The sequence below is a fragment of the Plecotus auritus genome, assembly GCF_963455305.1.
Source record: "Plecotus auritus genome assembly, chromosome: 1".
Classification (NCBI taxonomy): domain Eukaryota; kingdom Metazoa; phylum Chordata; class Mammalia; order Chiroptera; family Vespertilionidae; genus Plecotus; species Plecotus auritus.
This window is the reverse complement of record NC_137770.1, coordinates 187938842-187965745: the sequence shown is the minus strand read 5'-3', so window position 1 is coordinate 187965745 and position 26904 is coordinate 187938842. Positions and strand designations below refer to the sequence as shown.

General features: G+C 42.6%; 1 protein-coding gene across 4 annotated transcripts in view; it reads right to left on the bottom strand.

Annotated features, from left to right (window-relative positions):
• The window catches only part of LOC308238808 (broad substrate specificity ATP-binding cassette transporter ABCG2), a 52199-nt gene extending 28145 nt beyond the window's left edge, over positions 1 to 24054 (bottom strand). Inside the window, exons 1-2 of one of the 4 annotated variants that reach the window (XM_080651158.1) lie at positions 23916 to 24054; positions 9472 to 9697 (exon numbers count right to left, since the gene is read on the bottom strand). In XM_080651158.1, the coding sequence (XP_080507284.1) occupies positions 9472 to 9674 (203 nt within the window). In that variant the 5' untranslated portion in view covers positions 9675 to 9697; positions 23916 to 24054. Of the gene's footprint in view, positions 1 to 9471; positions 9698 to 23004; positions 23138 to 23453; positions 23844 to 23915 lie in introns of those variants that run through there. The other 3 variants (XM_080651160.1, XM_080651161.1, XM_080651159.1) reach the window with 3 other exon arrangements.
• Between the last annotated feature and the right edge of the window lie 2850 nt (positions 24055 to 26904).

Sequence of the window (26904 nt, the reverse complement as noted above, 5' to 3'; positions counted from 1 at the left end):
TAAGTGGAAGCTACACTGACATTCTCCCTGGACCAAGCTGGAATTACAACTGAAATACAGAAAAATCATCTTGAATAACCAACTGATGATCAGCTGGATAGAAGCCGTATAACCAAGGAGAACGCATAGAGACTGGTAGGAAGTGCAGAGGGGGAAAAGGGCTGGCTGGGCTCTCACAGGCAGCAGCTGAAGTTCTAGAGCGTGATATCTCAGTTGTGGGGGGTTTCCTCTGGGAAGTCTGGGGTCTAAACCCCAATCTGGGCTCCCCAGCCCAGAGTAACAAAACTGGGAAAGGTGCCCATATAACATCTGGCTGTGAAAAGCACTGGGGGTTCTGTCTGACAGGGAGAGATGACTAGAAACACAGGCACCACCTTAAAGGGCCAATATACTAAATTTTGTTTTCAGCCACTCACCTTGGGCTCTAGCAGAGGGAGGGCAGAGTGGACTAGAGCTGTGTGAGGAGTCTGGGGTTGGTGGCTCTGAGGAGAGAGCTGAGAGGATAGCTGCCAGGATCTCTGGGCTGAGTCATTCCCCCATCCCAGAAACGGTCTTTCTCAGGGAGAGCTTTCGTATCATTGCAGCTTTTGCCTGGGAGGAAGTGATTGCCCCACCCATTGGAAACCATTTCATCCCACCTCAAGGGAGTTTATGCCCTGCTGGGGTTGCGACCCACAGGTTGAGAACCGCTAGCAGGGTCGCCTAAGACCATCGAAAACACAGATATTTACATTACGATTCATAACAGTAGCAAAATTACAGTTATGAAGTAGCAACGAAAATAATTTTATTGTTGGGGGTCACCACAACATGAGAAACTGTATTAAAGGGTCCAGGCATTAAGAAGGTTGAGAACCACTGATTTAGAGACTAACAATCAGCCTGCAGGCAGAGGTGAATCTCTGCGTGTTTTGAGTCTTTGCCCCATACTTCTAGGCCCTAAGCTAGGAAAAGCAGGCCTTGGTGCACAGCTCAATCCTTGCCACACACACCCAGCCCCAGCAGAGGGAGCCACAAGCTGTGGATCACTGATAGCTCCAAACAGGGTACTTGGGGCCAGTCACAAATAGAGTCTAGCATTGGCCGGCACCAGAGACCTTCCAAAGAGGCCCAAAATCAATAAATCCAGTAGCCAGCTTCACAGAACAACAGAGCAGGATCCAATAAGCTCCACAAGCAGTGTATCCACAAGGAGATATTGGCAGGCTCCAAACTCTGAAAAGGTGAATTCCACTTCCCTTTGAGACAGCATGGAGGGGCCTGGAGAGTATTATGCTGAGTGAAATAGCCAGTGAGAGAAAGACAAGTATCACATCTTCTCACTTACATGTGGAATCTAATAAACAAAACAAACTGACGAACAATATAGATTCAGGGACATGGAAGCATGGAACAGACTGAAGAATCACAGAGGGAAGGAGGATGGGGGGTGGGGGGAACGGGAAGAGATTAACCAAAGAACTTATATGCATATATGCATAGCCCATGGACACAGACCATAGTGTGGTGAAGGCCTGGGGGGAGAGGGAGTGGGAGGGAGGGGGTCAATGGGTGACAAAAAAAGGAGATACCTGTAATACTTTCAGTAATAAATATAAATTTTTATAAAACTAATGCAGAGTTGACTGTGCTGAGACTCAAGAAGAACACCAATATGTAATTTAACCCTGAAGGTCACCAGTAGAACGGGAAGGAGAATGCACTGGAGTACGGAGAAGGAAGGGTAGGTCCACCACAGTTACACAGGCATGATGAAATGGAGGTCCGAGGAAGGCCTTTCCAAACCCTGGTGTCACCCTAGCTGGTTTGGGTCAGTTGGATAGAGCATCGGCCTGTGGACTGAAGGGTCCCGAGTTCAATTCCAGTCAAGGGCACATGCCCGGGTTGCGGGCTCAATCCCCAGTAGGGGGTGTGCAGGAGGCAGCCAATCAATGGTTCTCTCTCATCATTGATGTTTCTCTCTCTCCCTCTCCCTTCCTCTCTGAAATCAATGAAAATTTATTAAAAAAAAGAAAACCCTCATGTCCACGCCCAATGTCTGTAGAATTGGTAGGTAAATCATAATTTACTCCCCAGAGAATCCAGTATCTATTCCAGTGGAAGGTGCAAAGCGGAAGGCTATTTCATGCCCAGACAGTGACTTTCACAGGGCAAATACTATGACATACAGCTGTCGTGAGTGATAGACGGCACAGTGCAGCTGTGCTCAGGGCTCCAGTCCAGGAGGACCTCAGCACTGCCTGCCTATTGTGTGGGAACTGTCATGAGTGTAAAATGCCTGGTGGGTTCTAGAGTGAAATTTACCTCCTACTTTGCTCATTAACTGAGGTGCCTCTCACTCAAACATTGGACAAATGCAATGAGTTAGGTAGAGCAGACACAAGCTCTAAGACAGAAAAATATCTTATTCTTTTCGTGGCCTTTCTCCTCTGATGTAATAAGACATGCTAATGGTTGAACTTTCAAGATGCATTTATCTATAGCTCTTCATGTACCTTCTGCATTGATAGCTACCTAAGCTGTTTCTAAAGTGACCAGAGATAAACTTGTTACTAAGATTTCATAGCCAGAAAACCTTTCCAGGTTTTAAAAATATCTACTCAAATAAAGACCAAGCAATCCTAAATGATTAACTCAAAAGACAATGTGAACATTCTAAGACAAAGAATTTTGCAGAACCCTGAGTTGGCTTCCTTTGGCACTAAACCCTAGCATTACAAAAACAATGGACAATCCTAACTGCAAGACTCCCAGTTTGGAGCAGTGGCTAATTCTTCCTCCATTCACTCAACACAATTATTCAGTGTCTTCTAGGACATGGGTCAGAGCTCAGAATAAAAGTTCTAGCCAGCCCTGGCTGGTGTGGCTCAGTTGGTTGGGCACATCCCATGCACCAAAAGGTTACCTGTTCGATTTCCAGTCAGGGCACAGGCTAGGATGCAGGCTCTATCCACTGTAGGGGACATGCGGGAGGCAGCTGATTGATGTTTTACTCTCACATCAATATTTCTCTCTCTTCCTCTCCCTTACTTCTCTCTAAAAATCAATAAACGTTAAAAAAAAAAAAGTTGCAGCCTTCTTGGATTCTACATTCTAGTCCAGGGATCAGCAAACTACAGGTGGTCATGTTTTCTGTTTTCAAAAACAAAGTACTAGTGGAATAGAGCTGCACTCACCCATTTATGTCTATGGCTGCTTTCCTGCTACAGTGACAGAGTTGAGTAGTTACAACACACATGTGTGACTCATCACAACGAAAATATTCACTGTCATAAAAAGTTTGCTGACCTGTTCTAGTCCATAGTCTACAATTCCCTTATTGCCCCACCCCATCCTCCTTCAAAGCCTATTCCCCACCCTTCTTTATTGATTTATATAGCATTTATGTGCCTAAAAGTCTCCCTCACTATATTGTAAAACCTTGCAACAAGAACTGTGTCATCTTCTTTCACCACCACCCCATAGTATGCATAGAATACTGAATACATGAAATAAAACCTAGCTACAGGATTCCTATCATATCTATTACATCTTAGTGAATAATGGTAAATCTCATTTAATAGGTGAGAAGTCAATGCCATCCCCAGAGCTTGGAGCATCGTCCCTCCCTACCCTGCCCTACACACACACACACACACACACACACACACACACACACACTCACTCACTCACATACAATCTTTACTTTCTCTTTCCCCATGGCCCTGGCCCTCCAATTTAGGGTGGTGGCTTCCATGTCTCTTAATCCCTGTATCACAGTAGAGCAACACAGTAAAGTGCTTTAGTTGCCCGAATCCCCACTGGACTATAAACTTGCAGAGAACAGAGCACATACCTCTGTCACTAGAATCTTGCACAATATCAGACTCCTAACAGATGTTAAAAAATCAGTTGAATAAATGAAAAATAAACTGATGAACAAAACAGATCCAGAGACACAGAAGCATAGAACAGAATAGGGAATCTAAAAGAGAAGACAGGGGTGGGTGGGAAGTGATCAACCAAAGACCTTGTGTGCATGTATGCATAAGCCATGGACACAGACAATAGGGTGGTGAATCTAGAAGGATCAGTAGGGGGACATATGCAATACTTTCAACAATAAAGATTTAAAAAATCAGTTGAGTAAATGAGTCTTTGCATTTTTAGAAATAATTACTTATAGGAAAACCAATGTTTTAAAAAAAACAATAAGAAGTACAAAAAAAACTTAGAGAAAATAGGCATACTGACTGGAAAGAAAACTTAGGTACATTCCCTACCTATTATATCATGTTCACATAATGCATCAGTCATTTCTATTAGACTTTACCTCCCCTCTTAGCGTGAAAGTGATGGAAGGCTGGGTGGAGGAGCAGCCATGGCCAGCACCCAAGATCCTGGGCTGCAAAGGGAGGTGGGAGGAAGAGAGGAGACAGCTGGAGGGTGAAGAGATTGCTTATATTAAGGAACCAGGAAATTGAGCCCTGGCTAGTATGGTTCAGTTGGTTGGAGCATTGTCCTGGGCACCGAAAGGTTGCCAGTTCGATTCCCAGTCAGCACATATATGGGAGGCAACTGATTGATATCACTCTCATAGATTGATGTGTCATTGTTGTTTTTCTCTATATATATCTCTAAAAAAAATCAACTGAACAAATAATTTAGGATATTAGAATAGTGAGAGTCAGGTTTTTCATTTTTTTATAAGATGCTTTACAAACATGGAAATGTGGAAATAACTCTAGGATATTAGATCAGAATTGGAGGTCATGGGTTTTGATCTATATACACAGACAGATATAAAAAGGTTTAGATGTGTGTATCCATGTATACATACATATGTTCCCTAGGTGTGTCCACTGAGAAGGCCCAGAAACTATGCCATCCCAATACCAACAAACACTCCAAATACCCACATCTCAGTTAGTAAATGTGAAACTTCACAAAAAAGAACCAGGTGGGGTAAGTACAGAGAGTCTGGAACTTCTTATTGTGCCAACAAAATACTCAAAGAAGAGAATGTGTCAAAAGAATGAATTAAAAAAATAAAACACAGAACCTACCTTGAAAGGTCTCCCACTGATCAAATCAGAAACAATTACATTATCAAGATTAATAATAATAACATGTTATTATTGGATAGTACTGAATATAATAATAATCCATGAGTCTATACTAAAATAAATAAATGAATGAAGAGCTGAAGAACAATGAGTTTCCCTTTTAGTAGAATGCAAACTAATCCATACAGAACAGCAAGATGAAAATAGAAAATCACCCTTTGGTAACTATCACTGTGATAGTTAGGCTCATTCAGGCCAAAGACATCAAAAGGGCTAAAGCTGGTGAGTTCAGGTTTTATGAAAAATAGGGTTCTGGAATAATGTCAGGGTAACTCCCCTCAAAATATTTATTACTTACATAGGGGGAAATGGTGACATTGTGGTGAAAGCTGGCAGATACCAACATGACCAGGTGATCAAGATTAACATCAGCCTTGGCCTGGTGGCTCAGGTGGTTGGAGCGCAGTCCCATTCACCAAAAGGTTTCTGGTTCGATTCCTGGTCAGGGTACATACCTAAGTTGCAGGTCTGAGCCCTGGTCTGGGTGCATACAGGAGGCAATGGATCAATGTTTCTCTCTCTCTCCCTTCCGCTCTGTCTAAAAATCAATATAAACGTACCTTCAGGTGAGGATTAATTAAATCACCTGGAGAGAGACAGGAAAATACCAGGTTGGATGAGACTGAGGAGACATGATGTGATGGTCAGTCAACTATGTGAAGAGCATGGTGGCCAACGGCCCCTAAGGACCCACCATTGCAGCTATTACGAGGCTTGGCAACCACTCAAACAATGACTGAGAGGTTACATAGGAGAGGGTCCTTACTTCTGAAAAACAGAACTGGAGGAGTTAGGAATAACAGAGCAGGGTACGGACAACTCTCAAATGCTTCAGAACAATGCTAATGACAACGAATTATCTAATCTATAAAATGACTAGCAAATTGTGGTGATATGTTAACAGGTAGGGAATCTGGGTAAAAGGGTTATGTTCCCACAATGGTTAAGTTTGAAATTATTGCAAAATAAATTATTAATTTTTAAAATCTCCCAATAGTATAATGAATTTCCTTGAAGATTATATGACATGAACATCTATTGGAATAAACTTTGTTTCCGTAGATCTTCAACATTGGTGAGAAAAAGCCCAAATGCTAGGTATGGACACAAACTAAGCATAACAGAATGATTTTTGATGAGGGAGTAAAAAATCTCACCTTTTGGAATTCTCACTGTCAGATTTTATCTTCTTCCCTCCACGGAGGACATCAGGTTCTGGCTATTTAGTTCTAAAAGTGAAATTATAATATGTCCAAAGGAAAAACAAAAATCTAGCTTCTCATCAGCTTTTTTAGAATATTGTTACTATTGTGAATGGTGGTGGTGCTACCAAAAGAAAGTAAAAAATAAGATAAATGAGGACAACCTTCCTCCCATCTCAGTAGCTCTGTTTAGTTGAAACCAGCAGATAAGAGAAAAATTAGAAACACAACATTGAATAAAAGAGATGACCTTTCTCATGGATGCCTAAACCAGAAATATGAGTAAGCAAGACAATGTTGATGCCCTACCAGGGCAATCACTTCCTACGGTATATAAATGTCCAATCACTAGGTTGTACCCCTGAAACTAAGATAATATTGTATGTAAACAGTAATCAAAAAATAAAAAAATTATACTGGTACATATATAAAAGTAAATTTGACTTGAGTTTTTATGAACACAACAATGCACATAAAGATAACTCATGCATTGCAGATTGCATACCATTGAGCCATAAAAACATTATGAAGTCTTAAACATATGACAATTTTAGGGTATTTAGCTCCTAATATACTAGCTCTAAACCATAAACAAGATAAATGTATACTCCATTTGAAATGCATTCAACCTGCACATATTCAAATATTTGTTACCTTCCACTTAGCACAAATTCTGAAGTGGCCAACATTTTCTTGACTATTATGTTCTACAAAAAAATGTGTCAGCTTTCAAAAAGATCAGTCAGCCACGGGCGGGTGGCTCAGATAGTTAGAACGTTGTCCTGTATACTGAAAAGGTTTCGGGTTCAATCCCCGGGAGGCAACAGATTCCTTTCTTCCTTCCTTCCTTCCTTCCTTCCTTCCTTCCTTCCTTCCTTCCTTCCTTCCTTCCTCCCTCCCTCCCTCTCTCACTCTCTCTTTCTTTCCTTTTTTCTTCCTCTCTCTCTCTCTCTCTCTCTCTCTCTCTCTCTCTCTCTCTTGCGCGCGCGCGCGCTTGCTCTCTCGCTCTCCCTCCTTTCCTCTCTCTCTTCAATCAGTGAACGTGTCCTCGGGCTCAGGTGAGGATTTAAAAAAAAACCCAAAGTCAGTCACTTCTATCTAGGCATGTAGCAAAAGATAATACTTTGTGACTACCTACCTCTCCTTATTTTCCTGGTCAGGGTTTTTAACCAATACAACAAAGCAACAAGGAAGTAGGCATGACAGTATGTGCTGCTGCATGAAGAAAGTTCTATCAATTCCACACAGCCCCTACCTCACCACCACCCAACCAATCCCAGGTCCCTGTTCTTTCTTCCCCACCCACATGCAAACTTTTCTCCCCTTCTTGTCATTTCCTAGCCTCCTGGGAGCAGTTGGCTGCTTCTAACAGAAAAGACCACAATCCCATAGAACGCATCAGGAAAACATGAGGATCATGTGATCTATACAGGTTGGAGGCCATACCTGGCCAAAGGGCTCTTATAACCACTCTTCCGGTCTCAGAGAGCTAGAAAAAGTGCTTGTTTTCCAGGAATAATTATTTCCCCTATCAAACAAACACACTAACTGAACAAAACATGGTATCCAAGAAACCTAGATGCACTCCCCACTCCACAGAGAGGAAGAATCAGGCTCAATTCTCTAGAAATCAGAAAAACACGAACAATCCTCATGGCTGTCACCGGTGAAAGAATAGAGACATGTGGTCCCAAGTAGGTTCCTTTCTCCTTTCCCGCCTCACTCTGCCACCACATGATAAATTCGTTCATGGAAGAAGAAAATGAAAATCACAGTTTTATACTGATTTGGACCCTACATTCTATCATGCTGGATCTCCACTGCATAACTTAAGCTAAACTAGAGTTTTCTTGTATTTAAGTAGTTTCTGTCTGTCTGTATAATGCGGGAAAACAGTAGGTAAATTGTTATAGATGATAAATGACTGTATGAAAAGGCCACTCATTTAAAACAAGTCTATTTGAAAACCACAGTACTTTCACAATATGTTATCTTTCAAATTCCTGACTCTTGCTTCTGGAACATAAAGGACATAAAGGGCATAAGTACCTAAAGTGTCTGGCTCATAAAGTATAGTGACAGCTCTTTTATTTCAGAGGTTAAAATATTGAAGACAGAGATTACAATTCTATCCCTGCAGTCAGGAAATTGCCAAGCCACACAGCCAGGCCTCTTCCCACTAAACCTCAAGGCTTACCCAAGAAAAGCTAAATGGCACATTAATTATTCAGTTTCTCAAACAAAAGTTGATGCACATGGTACAACTACTTTAAAAACAGTTTGGTTATTCCTTTAAAAATTAAACATATATATACCTAACATGTGATCCTGTTACAGAAGACCGGAGAAAAACCAAGCAACGCTTAGAGAAATGGAGTTACACTTTATTATTATGCCAGTGGGCTCAGAGAAAAAATGTCTTTCAAATTCTGAGCAACAACATGGAGGAAGCTGTCCCTTTTTATATCTTTCCCAATCCTTTGTCTCCCAAATATGGGGTTTCCCGGTCCCCTTTGCAAGTTCTTAAAGAGCCCATGTGCTGGGGCCTTGAGACCACAACTAAAGGCCTGGCTTGGCACCAGCACTGATAACTCCATCTGGGGATGGTTTATGGCCTCTCAAAAATGAGAGTAATTGTCTTGCAGGACCAGACAATTAAAGGGGCAGTGGCTAGACTATAGGCTAATAAGAATGTGCATTAGGTTAATGGCACAGATTCAGATTGCTAGCCCCCAAAAATGTCTCATTTTCCCCATCAATACAACCATTTCATTCCCAGTTGAGGAAAACAAATGAAAGCATGTGTTTGTGTATATGTAGGGACATATATACAAATGTCCATAGCACCTGTACTTGCATTAGGCTAAACCAGTGAAGGCCACTGCTGTCAATAAAGCTATATAGCCGAAACCAGTTTGGCTCAATGGATAGAGCGTCGGCCTGCGGACTGAAGGGTCCCAGGTTCGATCCCAGTCAAGGGCATGTACATTGGTTGTGGGCACATCCCCAGTGGGGGGTGTGCAGGAGGCAGCTGATCGATGTTTCTCTCTCATCGATGTTTCTGGCTCTCTATCCCTCTCCCTTCCTCTCTGTAAAATATCAATAAAATATATAAAAAAAGAAAAAATAAATAAAGCTATATAAACAAATGTTCATGCACATACTTGATATTCGTCAGTATTTCTTTCTCAACTGTTTTTCGATTAAGTAGAAATCCACTCTGCACTTTTACTCGATAGCAGATGTTATGGAAACTTAACACGGCTCCCTCAGTAAACGTCTTCAGGTCTTTGGGGGTGGTCCTGGGGAGGCCATCGGTGTTTGTTTGTGACATTGGGATAAAAACTTGGTCATTTCCGGAAGACATCTGGAGAGTGTTTGTTTGCCTTTCTGTAGAGAGAAAAGCAACAGTAAGTTTACTGTCTATCTTGTTACAAACTTCCAGTTATAAAAGAGATAAGTCCTGCAGATGTAATGTGCAGCAGGGTAAGTATAGTTAACAATACTGTATTACATGTTTGAACGTGGTTAAGAGATCTTTAAAGTTCTCAGTATGTTGTATACCTGAAACTAATGTTATCTGATAATTATATCTTAATTAAAAATAATAGAAATCTTTTTTATAGTGATTGTAGGTATAAGTAAAAATATTTTGGATATACTGAATTCAATAAGAGATATTAACATAAATTATTTTAACATTATTAATAATAAGAGATATTATTAACATTAGTTATAATTAAAGTTATAATTAACAAGTCCATTTTAAAATGCACTGCAATAAATAGATCCATTTCCAATAAGCAACCCATATCACTGTGATAAGAACAATCTTAGAACCCACATTAGGGAGGCAAACACAACTATGAATGCATACACCACAATTAGATTCAATTAAATATCTAATCTATCCTATATAATAAAAGGCTAATATGTAAATCGACCGAACAGCGGAACAACCAGTCGCTTTGATGTGCACTTACCATCAGGGGGCAGACGCTCAACACAGGAGCTGCCCCCTGGTGGTCAGTGTGCTCTCACAGGGAGAGTGCTGCTCAGCCAGAAGCCAGGCTCATGGCTGGCGAACACAGTGGTGGTGGCGGGAGCCTCTCCCGCCTCCGTGGCAGCACTAAGGAGGTCTGACTGACAGCTTAGGCCTGCTCCCCACGAGGATGTCCGATTGCGAGAGGGCGCAGGCAGGCCTTGAGGACCTCCACCCCAGTGCATGAATTTCATGCACTGGGCCTCTAGTGTGTGTGTGTGTGTGTGTGTGTGTGTGTGTGTGTGTGTAAAAGACTAATATGCTAAGTGTCCCTCCCTCTGTCCAACCAGTTGCTATGATGCACACTGACCACCAGGGGGCAGACGCTCAACAAGGGAGCTGCCAAGCTGCATTGACTTGGCAGCAGTGGTTCTCGGGTGACACACCCCGAAACCAGAGAGGAGGGAGCCTGATTCCTCGAGGGGCCACACGATTCCACCTTTGACCGTGGGTTATGTTGTTGCTGGGGCACTGTTGGCCCTGAATCTGGTTTACTGCACACTTGCGTTTGTGTTTCACACCCTGTATGACAGCAGCTTCGTAGATGCCCTCTTGCACTCTGGGATTCCTCAGGGGATGTTGGAGAGCCAGTTTCGGCCTAATCCCTGCAGACCAGGCCGAGGGACCCCACCAGTTGGAAGGACCCCTCTCCCTCCGCAGATGTCTTTGGAGCCATGGTGCCACCCCAGGTGCAGCCAGCCAGGGAGGGACCGCGAGAGGTTGGCTCCAGGGCATGTTGGGCCCTTCTTGCCCGGTCCCACCTCGCTGGCCACCTTCTAATTAATTTCCTTTCAATGTGCATGAATCCGTGCACCAGGTCACTAGTAAGTAAATAAGAGTATGACAATTACTTAAAAGTCATGAAGCAGGGCCCTAGCTGGTTTGGCTTAGTGGACAAAGTGTCAGCCTGTGGACTGAAGGGTCCCAGGTTCAATTCCAGTCAAGGGCACATGCCCAGGTTGTGGGCACGATCCCTAGTAGGGGGTGTGCAGAAGGCAGCCAATCAATGATTCTATCTTATCATTAATGTTTCTATCTCTCTCTCTCTCCCTCTCTCTTCCTCTCTGAAATCAATAAAAATATATTTTTTAAAAAGTCATGAAGCAGGAGTTAAACTTGTCGTGCTTGAAAAGTGTATCATGATCTGACTCAAGATCAGGGACAGATTACATGATCACCTTCATCCCCTGTTTTTTGGTTGTTGTTGTTGGTTTGGTTTGGTTGTCATTATTGTTGCTTTTTTTAATTTTAGAGTTTATGACGTAGTTGTTACAAAAAGGGCCTTAGCCAGACAGTCAGGGACTAGAAAAGTTTCTCTGAATTTATACCTGAAGTTCCAGGCTTTATATCACTAGTGGTTATGCTCCTTCAATCAGCTAAGAAGACAAATTTCAAAATTGTTTGAGATGACAAAATATTTCCTTAATGGGTGAATATATTTAAATTTCAGAAAGATGCATAATTAATTATGAAAATAATTAAGAAAAGAAAACCAATAGTTAAATAATTAAAGAATTGAGTATAAAAACTGAATATTATGCAGGGGCCTGAACCCTCACCCCGTCTGAGGGAGGTCTCCTGCCCCCATGGCTGCTTTGCTTCCCACGCCTAGCTCAGATCGGGACACAGGTGACAGACAGTGACTTGGACCAGCTCATATTGGGACCCAGGTAACAGAGACTTGGCTGATAGCAGCTGCCCTATATCTAAATCCAGCCTAGCACCAGGAATGCTCAGGGCCTACTCAAGAATGCAAATAATCCTTTCCACTAATATTTACAGGGTAAACTAAGATTGTTGGTAGAGTATTAAATTTGACAGTAAAGTAATAATCAAGTTTTCAGATTAATTTAAATAGGCTAATTGAAATAAGTGAATATTCAAGAAAATTTAATTGTACTGGACAAAAAGCGTTCCTAAAGTAGTAACTAAAATTTCTATTGGTAGTTCATCTCATGGTAAAATTCCTGAACATGCAATGAACCTAAAGCATTCATATTTTTGTGCAAAAAATTAAAATTTAAAGTTATCAAGACTGCATTATAAAATTTACAAAAGCCTCCATTAATCAAAAAAAGGGGGGTAGTAGGGTAATAACATGTAAGGAAAAATATCCTATAAGTAAATTACATCTAGAAAATTTTTACTTTACAAAATTAATTTTCATTTGTAATGCTAATAGCAAGACACCCATGAAAAACACACATGGTGTCTAAATAAGACAAAGGAAAATCGTTTGGGCAAAAATAAAAGGAACACAAATCAATTATATAGAAAAGATTCCTCTATTAACTTTTGGTTGAGAATATGTTTGTATATTTTCAGAAAACAACTCCAAGACCATGTGGATTCCTGCAACAGAGAGGAATTGACAGGTCTGCTCCAACCACGAAGACAAGAGGAGAAACAGTCCAGAGATGGAAGACGTTGACGATGCCTTGTCACACTAGCAGTCAGTAGCTGTGTGTTGCAGCAGGTTGCCTAGGACCAAACCAGAGAGGGTCGGACCTGCATTGCCACCATGTGCCCACCATCCAGATATCATTGCTGACATGTACACTTAAGGAACTGTTTGACATTGAAACGGGGACTCAGAACTGTTGGACATGAAAATTGGGACTCAAACATTTTTTGTTATTATATGTTTATTTCTAGTCTGCAGATGCAAGATTTCTTAAAGGAAAGAAATGGGTAAAAAATAGATACAGAGGCAAAGAAGCATTGAACAGACTGTCAAACTACAGCGGGAAGGCAGGGGAGGTTGCGGGAGGGGGGGAGGAGGGGAGCCTGTAAGAGATCAGCCAAAGGACTTGTACGCTTGCATATAAGCATAACCAATGGATACAAGACACTGGGCAGGGGCGGGGGGGCAGGTAAAGGCATGTACTAGGGGGTAGGGGAGGCTGGGGGGAGGTCAATGGGGAAAAAATAAAGGAGACATATGTACTACTATTTGTAATACTTCAAACAATAAAATAAAAAAATTTAAAAAAATCTGAGTATTAGCCCTGGCTGGTGTGGCTCAGTTTGTTGGGCGCTCTCCCATGCACCAGAGGGCTGCAGGCTAGACTCCTGGTCAGGGCACATGCCTGGGCTGCCGTTTCCATCCCCATTGGGGGTTGTGTGGGAGGAAGCCAATGGACGTTTCACTCTCACATCACTGTTTCTCTCTCTTTTTCCCTTCCTGTGTCTCTAAGAATCAATAAAAAACAAACAGACAAAAAAAAATGAGCATTACATTTATAAACAAATTTTTTTTAATGTTTCATTAAAGAAGTTACAAAAAGCCCCTTTGAAAGATATGAGGGTAACCCTGGCCAGTGTGGCTTAGTTGGTTGGAGCGTCATCCAGCACACCAACAGGTGGCGGGGTTGGATTGCCAGTCAGGGCACATACCCAAGTTTTAGATTTAATCCCTGGTCAGAACTCATGAGGCATATCACACTGATATTTCTCTCTCTCTTTCCCTCCCCCCACCTTCTCTCTCCCTTCCTCTCTCTAAAATGAATTTAAAAATGGCTAATTAAGATAAGAAATTAGATGAACTTAACAGCTTGTGAACAGGCTTGAAATGTGCAATAAACATGGTTTTAATTTTTAAAACTCAAAGTAATCACATTACCCAAAGGAATATACAGACTTAATGCAATCCCCATGAAAGTCCCAATGGTTTCTTTGTAAATAGAACAAAAACATCATCACAATTCTATAAAACCACTAAAGACCCCAAATAGCCAAAGCAATCCTTAGGGGGGAAAAACAAAACCTTGCTGGAGGTATCACACCACCTGATGTAAAATTGTACTACAAAGCAAGGATAATCAAAACATCATGGTTTGGCAAGCCAGTGGGGGAGAGGTCAGGGAAGGGTCTGAACCACATGGCCAGCAATATGCTAGGGAGGAAAGGTTACTGTGGGGTCAAGGTTCTTGTTTTCCCAGTTTTGCCCGTTGCTAGGCACCTAGGGCTTTCCACCCTGATGACCTTCTATACCTGCCTGTGGTCACTGATCTGCTCATGTCTAACTGCCTACACACTCATGCTTGGGTAAAAAATATTATCAACAGAGCCACATCAAAATGAAGTTGGTGCTGTCATCTCAGAAGAACTGCCTTGCCCTAACCGGTTTGGCTCAGTGGATAGAGCGTCGGCCTGCGGACTGAAGGGTCCCAGGTTTGATTCCGGTCAAGGGCATGTACCTTGGTTGCAGGCACATCCCCAGTGGGAGTTGTGCAGGAGGCAGCTGATCGATGTTTCTCTCTCATTGATGTTTCTGGCTCTCTATCCCTCTCCCTTCCTCTCTGTAAAAAATCAATAAAATATATTTAAAAAAAGAAAAAAAAGAACTGCCTTACAAGTCTTCCTCCTCAGACCTTTGGAGTATTAAAACTGGGCAAAATAACTGTTGGATTAGGCCTAAAACATGGTATTCCAAACAACTATAGGGTGTCCCCAAGAAATGTATACACACACTTTAAAAAATCATAAAGGCAGTGTTTTTTAAAATACATTTCATTTTTTAAATTGAGCTACCAGCTATTAAAGTATATATACATTTTGGGAAGACACCCTGTATTTTAAAAGCTTACAACGAAGCTGACATCATGACCACTGAAAATTAAAAACGTTCTTCAGAATGTTAGCTTGTCTACATCTATAGAAATTCCTTTCTTAGCTTATTAACACCCATAGAAATGTCTTTCTTTTGATCATGTAATTACATCCTTTCCCTTTCTCATAAATACCTCTTGTCCTCACCTCCACATCAGAACACTACCTGGTTTCTGACTGAAGCAGTGCTGCCAGACAGCTATTCTTTCGGAGCTCAAATAAATATTTGTTGCTTTTCACTCTGACCTTTTATTTTTATTTCTTTTTTTTTAAATTGATTTCAGAGAGGAAGGGAGAGAGAGATAGAAACAGCAGTGATGAGAGAGAATCATTAATTGGCTGCCTCCTGCACAGAGCCCACAACCCGGCATGTGCTCTGACTGGGATTCAAACTGTGACCTCCTGGTACATGGGTCCACACTCAACCACTGAGCCAAACTGGCCGGGCAGTGCTCAGCGTTTTAAGATAATTGCTAAGGCTTATGAAACTTCATATGAGAAACCTCAAAAAACAACAGATGTTTGCTCTTAAAGGGACATGAAGATGAAGCCTTCCTCTGTTCTCGTGCCCATGTTGCTCAAATGTGGCCTAAGGCTCCTAGGAAAACCATTTTTCCCTCCTATGTAGAAAATGCAGGGAATGAACATGAGCCTTCCCAGCAATGAGGGATGGACAATCCTCTTATTAACTAACTAGAGACCCGGTGCATGAAATTAATGCACTGGGGGGTGGTCCCTCAACCTAGCCTGCCCCTCTCCAATCTGGGACCCCTCGGGGGATGTCCCACTGCTGGTTTAGTCAGGGATCGGGCCTAAACCAGCAGTTGGATATCCCTCTCACAATCCGGGACTGCTGGCTCCTAATCGCTTCTGCCTGCCAGCCTGATCGCCCCCTGACCGAGCCCCTGCCGGCCTGATTGATGCCTAACTGTTCCCCTGCCAGCCCGATCATCCCCAACTGCCCTCTCCTGCTGGCCCAATTGCCCCAAACTGCCCTCCCCTGCTGGCCTGATTGCCCCCAACTGCCCTCCTATGCTGGCCTGGTTGCCCCTAACTGTTCCCCCCTGCTGGCCTGGTTGACCCCAACTGCCCTCCCTGATCTTGTGATGACATGGGGTTGGCCATCTTGTGATGACACGAGGGCGAGACGCCACCTAGGCTTTTATTAGTAGAGATTGGTATTGCTTTCTGATGACTATCAGTGGTGCTTGCAAGAAAAGGTTTCTAGCAAAAAGGAAAATATAAAAAATAATATAAACAGAGCCACTTCAAAATGAAGTTGGAGCTGCCATCCCAGAGGAACGGCCTTATATACCTTACTCCTCAAACCTTTACAACGTTAAAACTGGCAAAATAACCTTTGGATTGGACCCAAAGCAGCCTTGAATCCCAAACAAACAACTGTTTGGAAAGCACACATCATGATTACTGAACTGAAAATGAAAGACATTCTTCTTTTTATTATTCTTTAGGATTCGCTTCACTATGTTAGCTTATCTAAACCTATAGAAATTCCTTTTTCTATTCATATAATTATCTTCCTTTCCTTCCTCATAAATACCCCTTGCCTTCACCTCCTAGTCAGAATAGCACTCATATGTTTGCCTAAGTCAGTGCTACCAGAATCGCTCTTCTTTGGGGTCTCAAATAAATGCTTGTTGCCTCTCACTTTGGCTTTTCATTTTGAGGTTAACAGCACATTTCAAATATATGGCCTAGGCATATCGCCCCTTCACATTTATTCAACCAAAAGGATATAATTTAATTAAGCTAATAGATTTTTTTAAAAGAGGCTACTTTCTCTTAAGAGCCTAATAAATAAAAATGTATGTGTTCATTTGTTTGTTCTATAAGCACTTATAGGTCATCATTTGAGAAAAATGCTAAGCCCTGCCAAATTTATTTCTTTCCCATAAGAAACTGAACCCAACTAATTAGGTCTTCTACAGTGTTTGAAATTTAAGGCACTGCTCCTCTTTGTAGACATGCATTTTCTAGCTCACAAATCTATTAAACTTAAAAAGCTCAAAGTTACTCCAGTAGAACACCTGGTGCCCAGATCTTGGTTTCTTATAACAAAGAAAGAGAGAGAGAGAGAGAGAGAGAGACAGAGAGAGAGAGAGACAGAGAGACAGAGAGAGACAGAGAGGGGAAGGGAGGAAGGAAGGGAGGGAGAGAGGGAGAGAGGGAGGGGGGAGGGAAGGAGGGAGGGAGGGGGGGGAGGGAGGGAGGGGAGAGGGAGGGAGGGAGGGAGGGAGGGTAAACACAATATTAGCATAATCCAAGTTTAAGTTTGAGTAGAAACAGGATATTTGCATACTCTAAGTTTCTCTCCCAAGATATCTACTTTCCAATGGGAACCTGACAAGGTTAACATCAGTAATGAGATGTCATGTACCCTGCATAAATTCACTGGAATTTTATGCTATTTTTTCCCAAAATGCAGAACCTCAATCTAATCATGAGAAAACATCACCAGAGACATTCTATAAAATAACTGATCAGTATTCTTCACGAGTGTCAAGGTCATGAAAAACAACAGAAAGTTGAGCCATTGTCAGAGTGGAGGAAACTAAGGATGTATATCAATCAAATGTATAACAATGCAACATGACATCCTGGACCACTTTGTGAACAGAAAAAGGATGGTGTAAACCAGTGAATTTCTAATAAGTCTACAGTTTATTTAACAGTGTCACAGCATTGTACCAAGGTTAATCTATTAGTTTTGACAACTGTAAAATATTTCAGGAATTCTCTATACCATTTTTTGCAACTATTAGTAAGTCTAAAAAATTTTTTTAAATAAAATGATGCCAATTTTTTTAATGTTACAAGGGAAATGTAACATGAGACTTAAAATGCCTTCTTTTTTCTTGAAAACTTCTTCACCGAGAGCTATACAACCCAGTCACAGCTATATGCATTCTAAAAAAGCAGAGTTTTCTAAACGATAACACATCAAAAACATATTTTTCTTTCTAATCTGGCATATTTATGTTTGGCTGAAATTCAAATGATATGACAGTTGTGAGGTTCTCCTAAAAACCAATACTTGGGGCTCTCTCTACCACACTGAGAGGGAAGTAAGAGCGGGAAGCTTATGTTTTGTAAACTGTTCTCCAGAAGCGATTCGCACTCTTCCTGCTTTAGGTAGAAATTATGGAGGGAGAAGAAGATAGCAATGTGGTTTTTACTGAAAAATTCAAACCACTTGAATTAACCACTGAGTTGGAGTGGCAGTCTATGAGGAAAGGTAGGTCACATCCCACTGGGGTGAAGGGAAGATATGTACCTATTTATGAAATAAGGACAGGAGTGGTTTGTACTTGAAGAGAACAGCTAAGTAGCAAGGCCAGACCTACACAATACCAACTGTAGTGAGACCTATGCAGTAGCAACTGGAGTGGGTCAACTGATACTACATTGCTCGTTACATCTGGGCATAAATCAACACTGCACATGCCAAATGGATTCTACTCTTAGCTTAGTTTCAAGATGCAAGTGGGTGAGTGGTTTGGCATGATAACAATAGTGCTATTAGATTTAGTGTGACTGAAATGGTACCATTCGATTTTTAAACTAAAATTAGCCTACTGTTTAATGGGTTTCTGAAGTATACCTATTTTATTTGAGGTAACTATCATATGAGGTATACTGGAAAGACATGTAACAGTCTCCCCATGTTATTAAACAAGAGAAATAAATCAGAAAGATCTTAAATCAAAGTCAGATGGCAGTTTTGCAGAAATAAGACTCAGCTCTGTAGACCTTGCCCACCGTAGGCATGTACTAAAATAATAAACAAATATTATTTCCTAGATTCTTGAATTTCCTGAAACTTTATTCTTTCTGCATTGACTAAGAAGAGTTAGGAATCAGAAACAAGTTAGAAGTTATTAAAAGCACGAGACACATGTATAAATAGATTATCTTCAGGATAAAAAAGGCATTGTCCAAACCAGCTTCTATCACTGTATCAGTTAATGCCCAGAGACCCATGCTACCCAATTCTGCAGCCATTACCACATGTGCCTGTTGAGCACTTGAGATGCGGACAGTCCTAATTAAGATGTGCAGTAACGTAGGATATATTCCAGATTTTGAAGACTTAGTATGAATAAAAGAAGGTAAAATAGCTCACTAATACTTGTGTATTGATTGCATATTGAAATAATTTATTTAATATACTGTTTATATAGCAAAATATAGATAGTGTCTTATAGTTTCCAAACAATACTAAACTGTATGATCTCATTTGATCCTCACATCTTGTGCGGAGTCATTCCATTTTACTGACCAGACTATGACCAAGTAGGATCAGATCCTAAGTCTTTACACTTTTACTGGGTGATGACTCCACTGGCTGCACACTTATGTAATAAGATCGATTGAATGGTATTTATTAACAATAGGATAATAATTGAATGTCTTTCCCATTCCCAGTGACGGGTCAGATATTAATACTAATTGTTCTCAGCACACTTCGCACTCTCTCCTGCTAGTCTGGCACAATGACGAATAATTATAGAGAAGACAGGGTCAGGTCAGGTCAGGGTCAGGCTGTGTAGGACAGGAAGCAGAGAGGCATACCTCTGTGAAGTGTCCAAACTTCGGGTGCTTCTCAGCACTTTCCTCTTTCCCTGTAAGTCACTCACCTCAAGTGGCTTCAGAGGGAGATTATAGGGCTTGTGGCCTTCTAGAGATTTCCACTTTCACTCTTCCAGGTGACAAAGAACGTAATGCCAGTGAAATGACAGCTGGCTAAGACCTAGCCCAAAGGGACTGGGCTAATGATCATGTGAAAGTTCAGATCAAGTTACCCCAAGATGTGCCTCTGTGGTACTTGTATTGTTTTGAGCTAAAAGCAACTTTAGTGTCTGGTAGAAGAGAAACTTCCACCCCTCCATTAACTACCTATAAGAATTTGACCTGGCTGGGTTGTTCAGTTGGTTAGAGTGTCATCCCAGTACACCAAGATTGCAGATTCCATCCCCAGTCAGGGCACACATAAGAATCAACAATGAATATGTAAGTAAGCGGTAACAAAAAATCAATGTTTCTCTCTCTCACACACACTTCCTCTCTCTCTCAAATCAATTTTTTAAAAAGTATTTTGAATTAGAGGCCTTGCCCATACTTAATAAGAGATGATCAGAGACAACCTCTTTTGACCTGTCTATAGGGCGGGATAAACTTCAATTCACTAAGCATCTGTTCTTCCTGCAATGACCCGTTAGCCCCCAAAGCACCTTATCTCTAAAGATTTCACTCAGAATGTCTTATACACCCACTAGAGGCCAGGTGCATGAAATCTGTGTACTGAGTGGGCGTCCCTCAGCCCGGCCTGCACCCTCTTACAGTGCTGGAGCCCTCCGGGAATGTCTGACTGACGGCTTAGGCCTGCTCCCTGTTAAGCCAGTAGTCAGACATCCTTAGCGCTGCCAAGGAGGCGGGAGAGGGTCCCACCACCGCTGCTGCGCTCACCAGCTGTGAGACCAGCTTCTGGCTGAGCAGCACGCCCCCTGTGGGAGTGCACTGACCACCAGGGGGCAGCTCCTGCGTTGAGTGTCTGCCCCCTGGTGGTCAGTGTCCATCATAGTGACTGGTCATTCCATTGTTCAGTCGATTTGCGTATTAGCCTTTTATTATATAGGATGTTACCTTTCTGTCTCTGAATCTCTCCTGCATGTGGGGTCTCTGACTCTTTCATGTGTATGAGGTTCCCACACAGATTTATTAAATTTGGTTATTTTCTCTTGCTAATCTGTCTCGTGTTCATTTGGTTATTAGACCAACTAAAAGAACCTTGAGGGTAAAGGAAAGTTTCCTCCTCACCTACATCAGAAAAGTGTAAGAAACCTTGTTCAAACCTTGTTTCTACTTTGCTAAGATTTTATTCTACCTTCTCACCAAAACAAAACTTCTTCATTGAAATCAAGACAGGAACAGCAATTTTGCTTTACACACACGTATCCACCCCTAATTTAAACTACTAACTTTCAGTGTTACAGTTCTCTGAATATTTCATTTATCTCTATAAATAAGCCAACTTTGTGGATCTAAGATTATATGTACTTTCTAACAGCCTCCCAGTGAAATAGAATACCTGCTTTAAAAAACAATGGGGTGGGAGGAACAATGAAGAGAAGAAGGAGTTACTTGCTAATGGATTTTTAAAGGGGAAGATGATAAAATGTGATGGTTTCACAAACTATGTACTTTAAATAGGCGTTTTGTATCATCTGTGAATGATATCTCACAAAACTTTTAGTAATAAAAAAAAAAAAAAAAAAAACCAGAAGGCCAAAGTCACCCAGACACTTTTATCAATTATTGGGTCACATCCAGGAGTAAACTGAGAACTGATTTCTTTTTTTTTTTTTTTAAATATATTTTATTGATTTTTTACAGAGAGGAAGGGAGAAGGATAGAGAGTTAGAAACATCAATGAGAGAGAAACATCGATCAGCTGCCTCCTGCACACTCCCTACTGAGTATGTGCCCGCAACCAAGGTACATGCCCTTGAGCAGAATCGAACCTGGGACCTTTAAGTCCGTAGGCCGACGCTCTATCCACTGAGCCAAACCAGTTAGGGCGAGAACTGATTTCTTAAAGGATACACTTTAATTTCCTGTAGATCCTATAGAGAGGATGGCCATTCAGGTTCATTAATTTTTACTAAAAGTCCCCAGGCCTGACCCCAGTAAGAAAACACAGAATATACCTCCCCACTTGATATATCTTTCAACTGTTGCCAAATGTCTATCAAAAACCCTTGACAGAGAGAAATACAGAGTATTTGAAGCACATGAGATCCACCTATACCCCTAGAAAGTCTAGATTTATCCCCAAGGAAGCCAAATCATTCAACAGCAGCATGTGTGAGCCCAGGGTCTTAGCAACTAACAAGTGTTTTTCATAACACGTAGAGTAAGGAAAATTACAGCTACAGCAAGCAGGCCTAGAAAACGCACCATTACTTGCACTATCAGATGGGCACGCACGATGCTCTCCCACTGCCATGGTTCCGTCTCCTCCACATCCTTCTGTGACACAAGAAGTAAGTGCCAGGAAAAGCTTCCCTAAGGACCTGGTATGTTTTCCCCTTCATCCTCTTTGAATTGTGACTGATGGCCGCGGGATGCAACTTAATTTGCGTATGGTCCTTCGATCTGTTCACATCCATTCCAATGTGCTCTCCCACAGTAACTCCCAGCTGTATTTTATTTTCTATTTGTAATACTTGTGCTCACCTCAACTGCTTCATGGATGGTTAATAAATAAATGCAGAAATTGATTTTGGCTGTAAGTGTGTTTTAATACTATCTTGATTCAAAAGACCGTGCTGCCTGAGGTGGGCTCTTGCTGAATGCCCAGGTTCAGGAACAAAGATGATCAATAAACACTTGTTACTATGAATCTGAAAATGGAATTATTTATATGAACACTATTAGCGAAGACAATGAAACTTGGCAACATTGGAGGCATTTTAATTGTTTGCTAGATTCGCAACCTAACCTTTTTGGTCTTCTAGTTTTCTGTTTGGTTTTCCTTTATTCTGTATTATTTTTAATCAGTATTGTAATAAATTGGTTAACTCTTTGAAGTTAATCATTAAACTACACACAGAAAAATTACACAAGGGAGCTCAATGACTGTTTAGCAAATCATCCAAAGTACTGAAAAAAAACCCTATGTCCTGGATATGAAAAAAAACAAAGCAATATATTGGCTAATCCCTTTTAAATTACTAATATTAACACACTTTTCTTCCACCGTGGTGTAACTTCCATGCTCAAGTTTTTATCTATCCACTAACAACTCTACACAATTGGAGAAAGAGTTTTACCAACCGGCCCTTAACACACATGACCACACACAGAATCTGTTGCATCAACACATCATTTTCCAGAAAAGCAGTGTGAATTTTCACTATGCATTTCCTATTCAAATGAATCTGGGAGGGACTAATTAAAACCTAGTCATCTCAACTGAACAGTTTTCTATTTTCCACCAAATGTACTCCCAACGCCCACCGACCTTTCCAGCCACTGGCATCCCAAAGGGCTGTCACCACTCACTCAGCAGTTCCAGGGCTCGGATCTCAGGGTCCGTGTGCTCAGAGGCAGAGCACTCACAGTCATTCATGTAACCGCGGAGATGAGTCCCCCAGACCGGCCCTACACAAGCTAAGGAAGCAGGTCCTGCTTCACAAGGACGTCAAGCATTTGCTTTCCCAGCGTGAAGCTTTTCCAAAATCTCCAGGCTCCTTTCCAGGCTGCCTCCTTCCAGGGACCCCCACTCTCTGGTGGGCGCTCCTGGACTCCCTCTCCCCTCCTGCGCGCTCGGGACTCGGTCTGTAACCACAGACTCAGGTCAGCCCCGGGCGGGAAAGCCGGGCAGGAGGCGACCTTCCCGGGCCGACGCCCACAGCCCCACCGGCAGCCCACCCACCGCGCCCGCGCGCTCCCCACGCGCCCAGCACTCACGCGCGCAGCTAACACCGGGGAAGGCGCCGGCCCGCGGTCGCGGTCACGGTCAGGAGCTTTGGGCAGCGCTCGGCGAGCTGGGACGGCGAGGAGAAGAGCGCAGGCCAAGGCGACACAGCTTCAAAATGCCTCGGGCCTCGGGCCGGGAGAGCGCGGGGCAGCGGCTCCTCCCTTGCTCCTCAGGCTCTCGGGGTCCGCGCCCGCGGGAGGGCGGAAGGCGTGGCGCCGCCTGCCCCGTTGGATAAGCTTGGGGTGGAGCCCGCGCCCGGGGTAGCGCAGGTACCGAGTTCCCCATTGGACCCGCCACCCCCCAACCCCACCCACCATGGGCCCGGGTCACGGACACGACTGTCCCAGAGCATCCAGAGGCAAACCAAAAGCTCTGTGTCCAGGGCTCGTAGGAAATGGACAGTTGGCCACGAGCCCGGGTAATCCCCGGACGCCACCCCAGCTCATCAATACCTCGTCTCCCTGGGTGGATGGGGTCACCGCCGGGGCCCGCGCCTGAGCACCGGGGGATGCGGACACCTAGGCTTTTCTCAGGGTCACTCGCTCCGCATCCAGGTCAAGTGGTGGTCTCTATTGAATGAGCTTCTGAGACATTAGGTTTTGATGACCCAGGGCCAATGGAATCAGGAGCTAAATCTATGGGCGGGGCGGGGCCGGGGAGAGCGGGGGGGTGGGTGGCGGGGGGGGAGGAGTGCTAAATGGAGACAAAACTCTTTGAGTGAAAATATGACTGGGAATAGTTTAAATGCATTCGTCACAGAGCTGTGATAAACACTTCTTTGCAAGACACTGAGCACATGGAAAAGCTGGAAAGTGATCTGCAGATTCAGGAAAAGCGCTGGTTATCAGGCTTTCTGAGTGTGAATGGCTATGCCCAAATTCACCTGCTGCAGCTGCTCCCCGAAATTAGTACCTGCATCTAGGTAGTTTCTGGTTTGTATTTACGAACAAAAATTATAATACCCATTAAACTGTTTAAAGCAACACAAGGAATTGCTGTTAATTCTTTACCCCATACAATAAAATTTCAGACAGGCCTAGATAAGAAAGTGGATCACACACAATGTTTTTAGAATGTTAAAAACATCATACTGTATACTTTTAAATGACTTAAAAGTATATATATCTATTAAGTCCCCAAACACTTGGATGAAATTGGGTTGTGCTTTGTTTTATTTTGTGTGTTTTTTTTTATTAAATTTCTGAGTCAGTTTAAAGACCCTTACAAACTCACATACAAATATATTTGTCATTTTAAGCCAATGTTGGGAAAATTTCTTCAGAGCTGGCTCTTAATAACTTTGAAAATTTGAAAATCACCCTCTATAGAATAAAACTTTAAAGATGAAAAAAATTCTGAAAGCAGTTCCAGGAGGCAACTTATAAAACTAGAGAAAATGGCCCAGCCACTTTGGCTCAGTGGTTGAGCATTGACCTGTGAACCGGTAGGTTATGGTTCCATTCCTGGTCAGAGCACATGCCCGGGTTGCAGGCTCAGTCCCCAGTGTGGGGAGTGCAGGAGGCAGCTGATTAATGATTCACTCTCATCACTGATGTTTCTCTCTCTCTCTCCCTCTCTGAAATCAATAAAAAATATATTAAAACAAAAACAAGTTAGGAGAATAAATGGGTGACAGCCTTACTTGGACCAGGGCCCAGCACCCTCCACTTCGTGACCTCTCCTTTATTTTACCTGAAAAGGTTAACTTTTTTTTTATAGAGCAGGGTAATGGGACCCCCACATTTTCTTTTCCTTTTAACTAATCTTTTTCTCTCTCTCTTATTACATATCAAACAAGAAGAAAATAAAAATTGCCTGTTACCCATCAAATACATACCATCAGCTTCATCAGCTTTTAGTCTGTGTCTTTGTATATATTTTTTCTTTAAAAACAAAGTGAGTTTATATACAAAGCAAAGGGATGAAGGGCAACATCTCTGGAGTCAATAGCCTGTGTCTGAATCCTGGCTCTCCCACACCCTGGAGATTTGAACTTGAGCTAGTTACTTAGTCTTTTCAGGGGTCCTCAAACTACAGCCCGCGGGCCACATGCAGCCTGCCGAGGACTTTTATCAGGCCCGCCAGGTGCTGCTGCCTGTCCTGCTTAGCAGCCGACTTGTCCCGGGCCCGCAGTGCGCATAGGAATTTGTTCATAGTTTTTTTTAAAACTATAGTCCGGCCCCCCAATGGTCTGAGGGACAGTGAACTGGCCCCCTGTTTAAAAAGTTTGAGGGCCCCTGCTTTAGGTGGTTATTGGTGATCAGGAGAAACATTCTCTCAGGGTAGTTACGGAGATTAAATGAGATCATGTGTGTGTAAAGCACTGAACAGTCATTCTCACTGGTTGGCACAAGGTAAATGGTAGTAGCTATTATTATTTTGTAAACTGCTCTATTGCAAACATGGTTCTCTGTTGCTCAATATCTTGCTACAACTTTATATTTAAGTCAGACATCCCTCTCACAATCCAGGACTGCTGGCTCCCAACCACTCGCCTGCCTACCAGCCTGATCGCCCCCTAACCACTCCCCTGCTGGCCTGATCCCCCCAACTGCTCTCCCCTGCCGGCCCAGTTGCCCCTAACTGCCCTCTCCTGCTGGCCTGGTCCAACTGCCCTCCCCAGCAGGCCTGGTCGCCCCCAACTGCCCTCCCCTGCAGGCCTGGTTGCCCCCAACTGCCCTCCCCTGCAGTCCTGGTCCCCCCCACAACTACCTTCCATTGCAGGCCTGGTCACCCCCAACTGCCCTCCCCTGCCAGCCATCTTGTGGCAGCCATCTTGTGACCACATAGGGCAGCCATCTTGTGACCACATGGGGGTGGCCATCTTGTGCGAGGGTGTGATGGTCAATTTGCATATTACCTCTTTATTATATAGGATGGTTGCATGGTTATTCAATTGTTTATTATGTACCATAATTAATTTAACCAAGCTTCCTATTGTTCACAAAACATCCTTATAGCAATGTCATTGCACACACCCAGATAAGTTTCAGAGAGAGAATTGCTAAGAAATAAGGTTATTCCCAGTAAAAAAAATTTAATACACATAGCCAATTTTACTTAAAAAATATAAACTTTGTGCTTAACATTGGGCACCTAATGTGGGGCTAAACTTTGGAGAAGCAGAGAGGAATGCTGCTCTTTGGGTCAAGGTCAAAGTGTGGCATCTACATACCCTTGAGGCTCATGGGACTCCTAGTGTGCTCCCTTTCTGCACCTCCAAAGTCTTGGATCTTGGGAACACATGCCTTTTGGTGGAAGCCCAGGGCTTTATGGTGCCAGAGAGTATTCTTTCAGGAGATTATTAGAAGGTGGCAGCCCAGAAGGTGGTGAGGAATTATTCCCTCATGTTGGTACCGTGTCAGTACCAATTTGGTACTGCAAATGTGAAGGAGAGAATTAACTCACTAGTGATTTTTTGAAGGACACCCTCAATTTTAA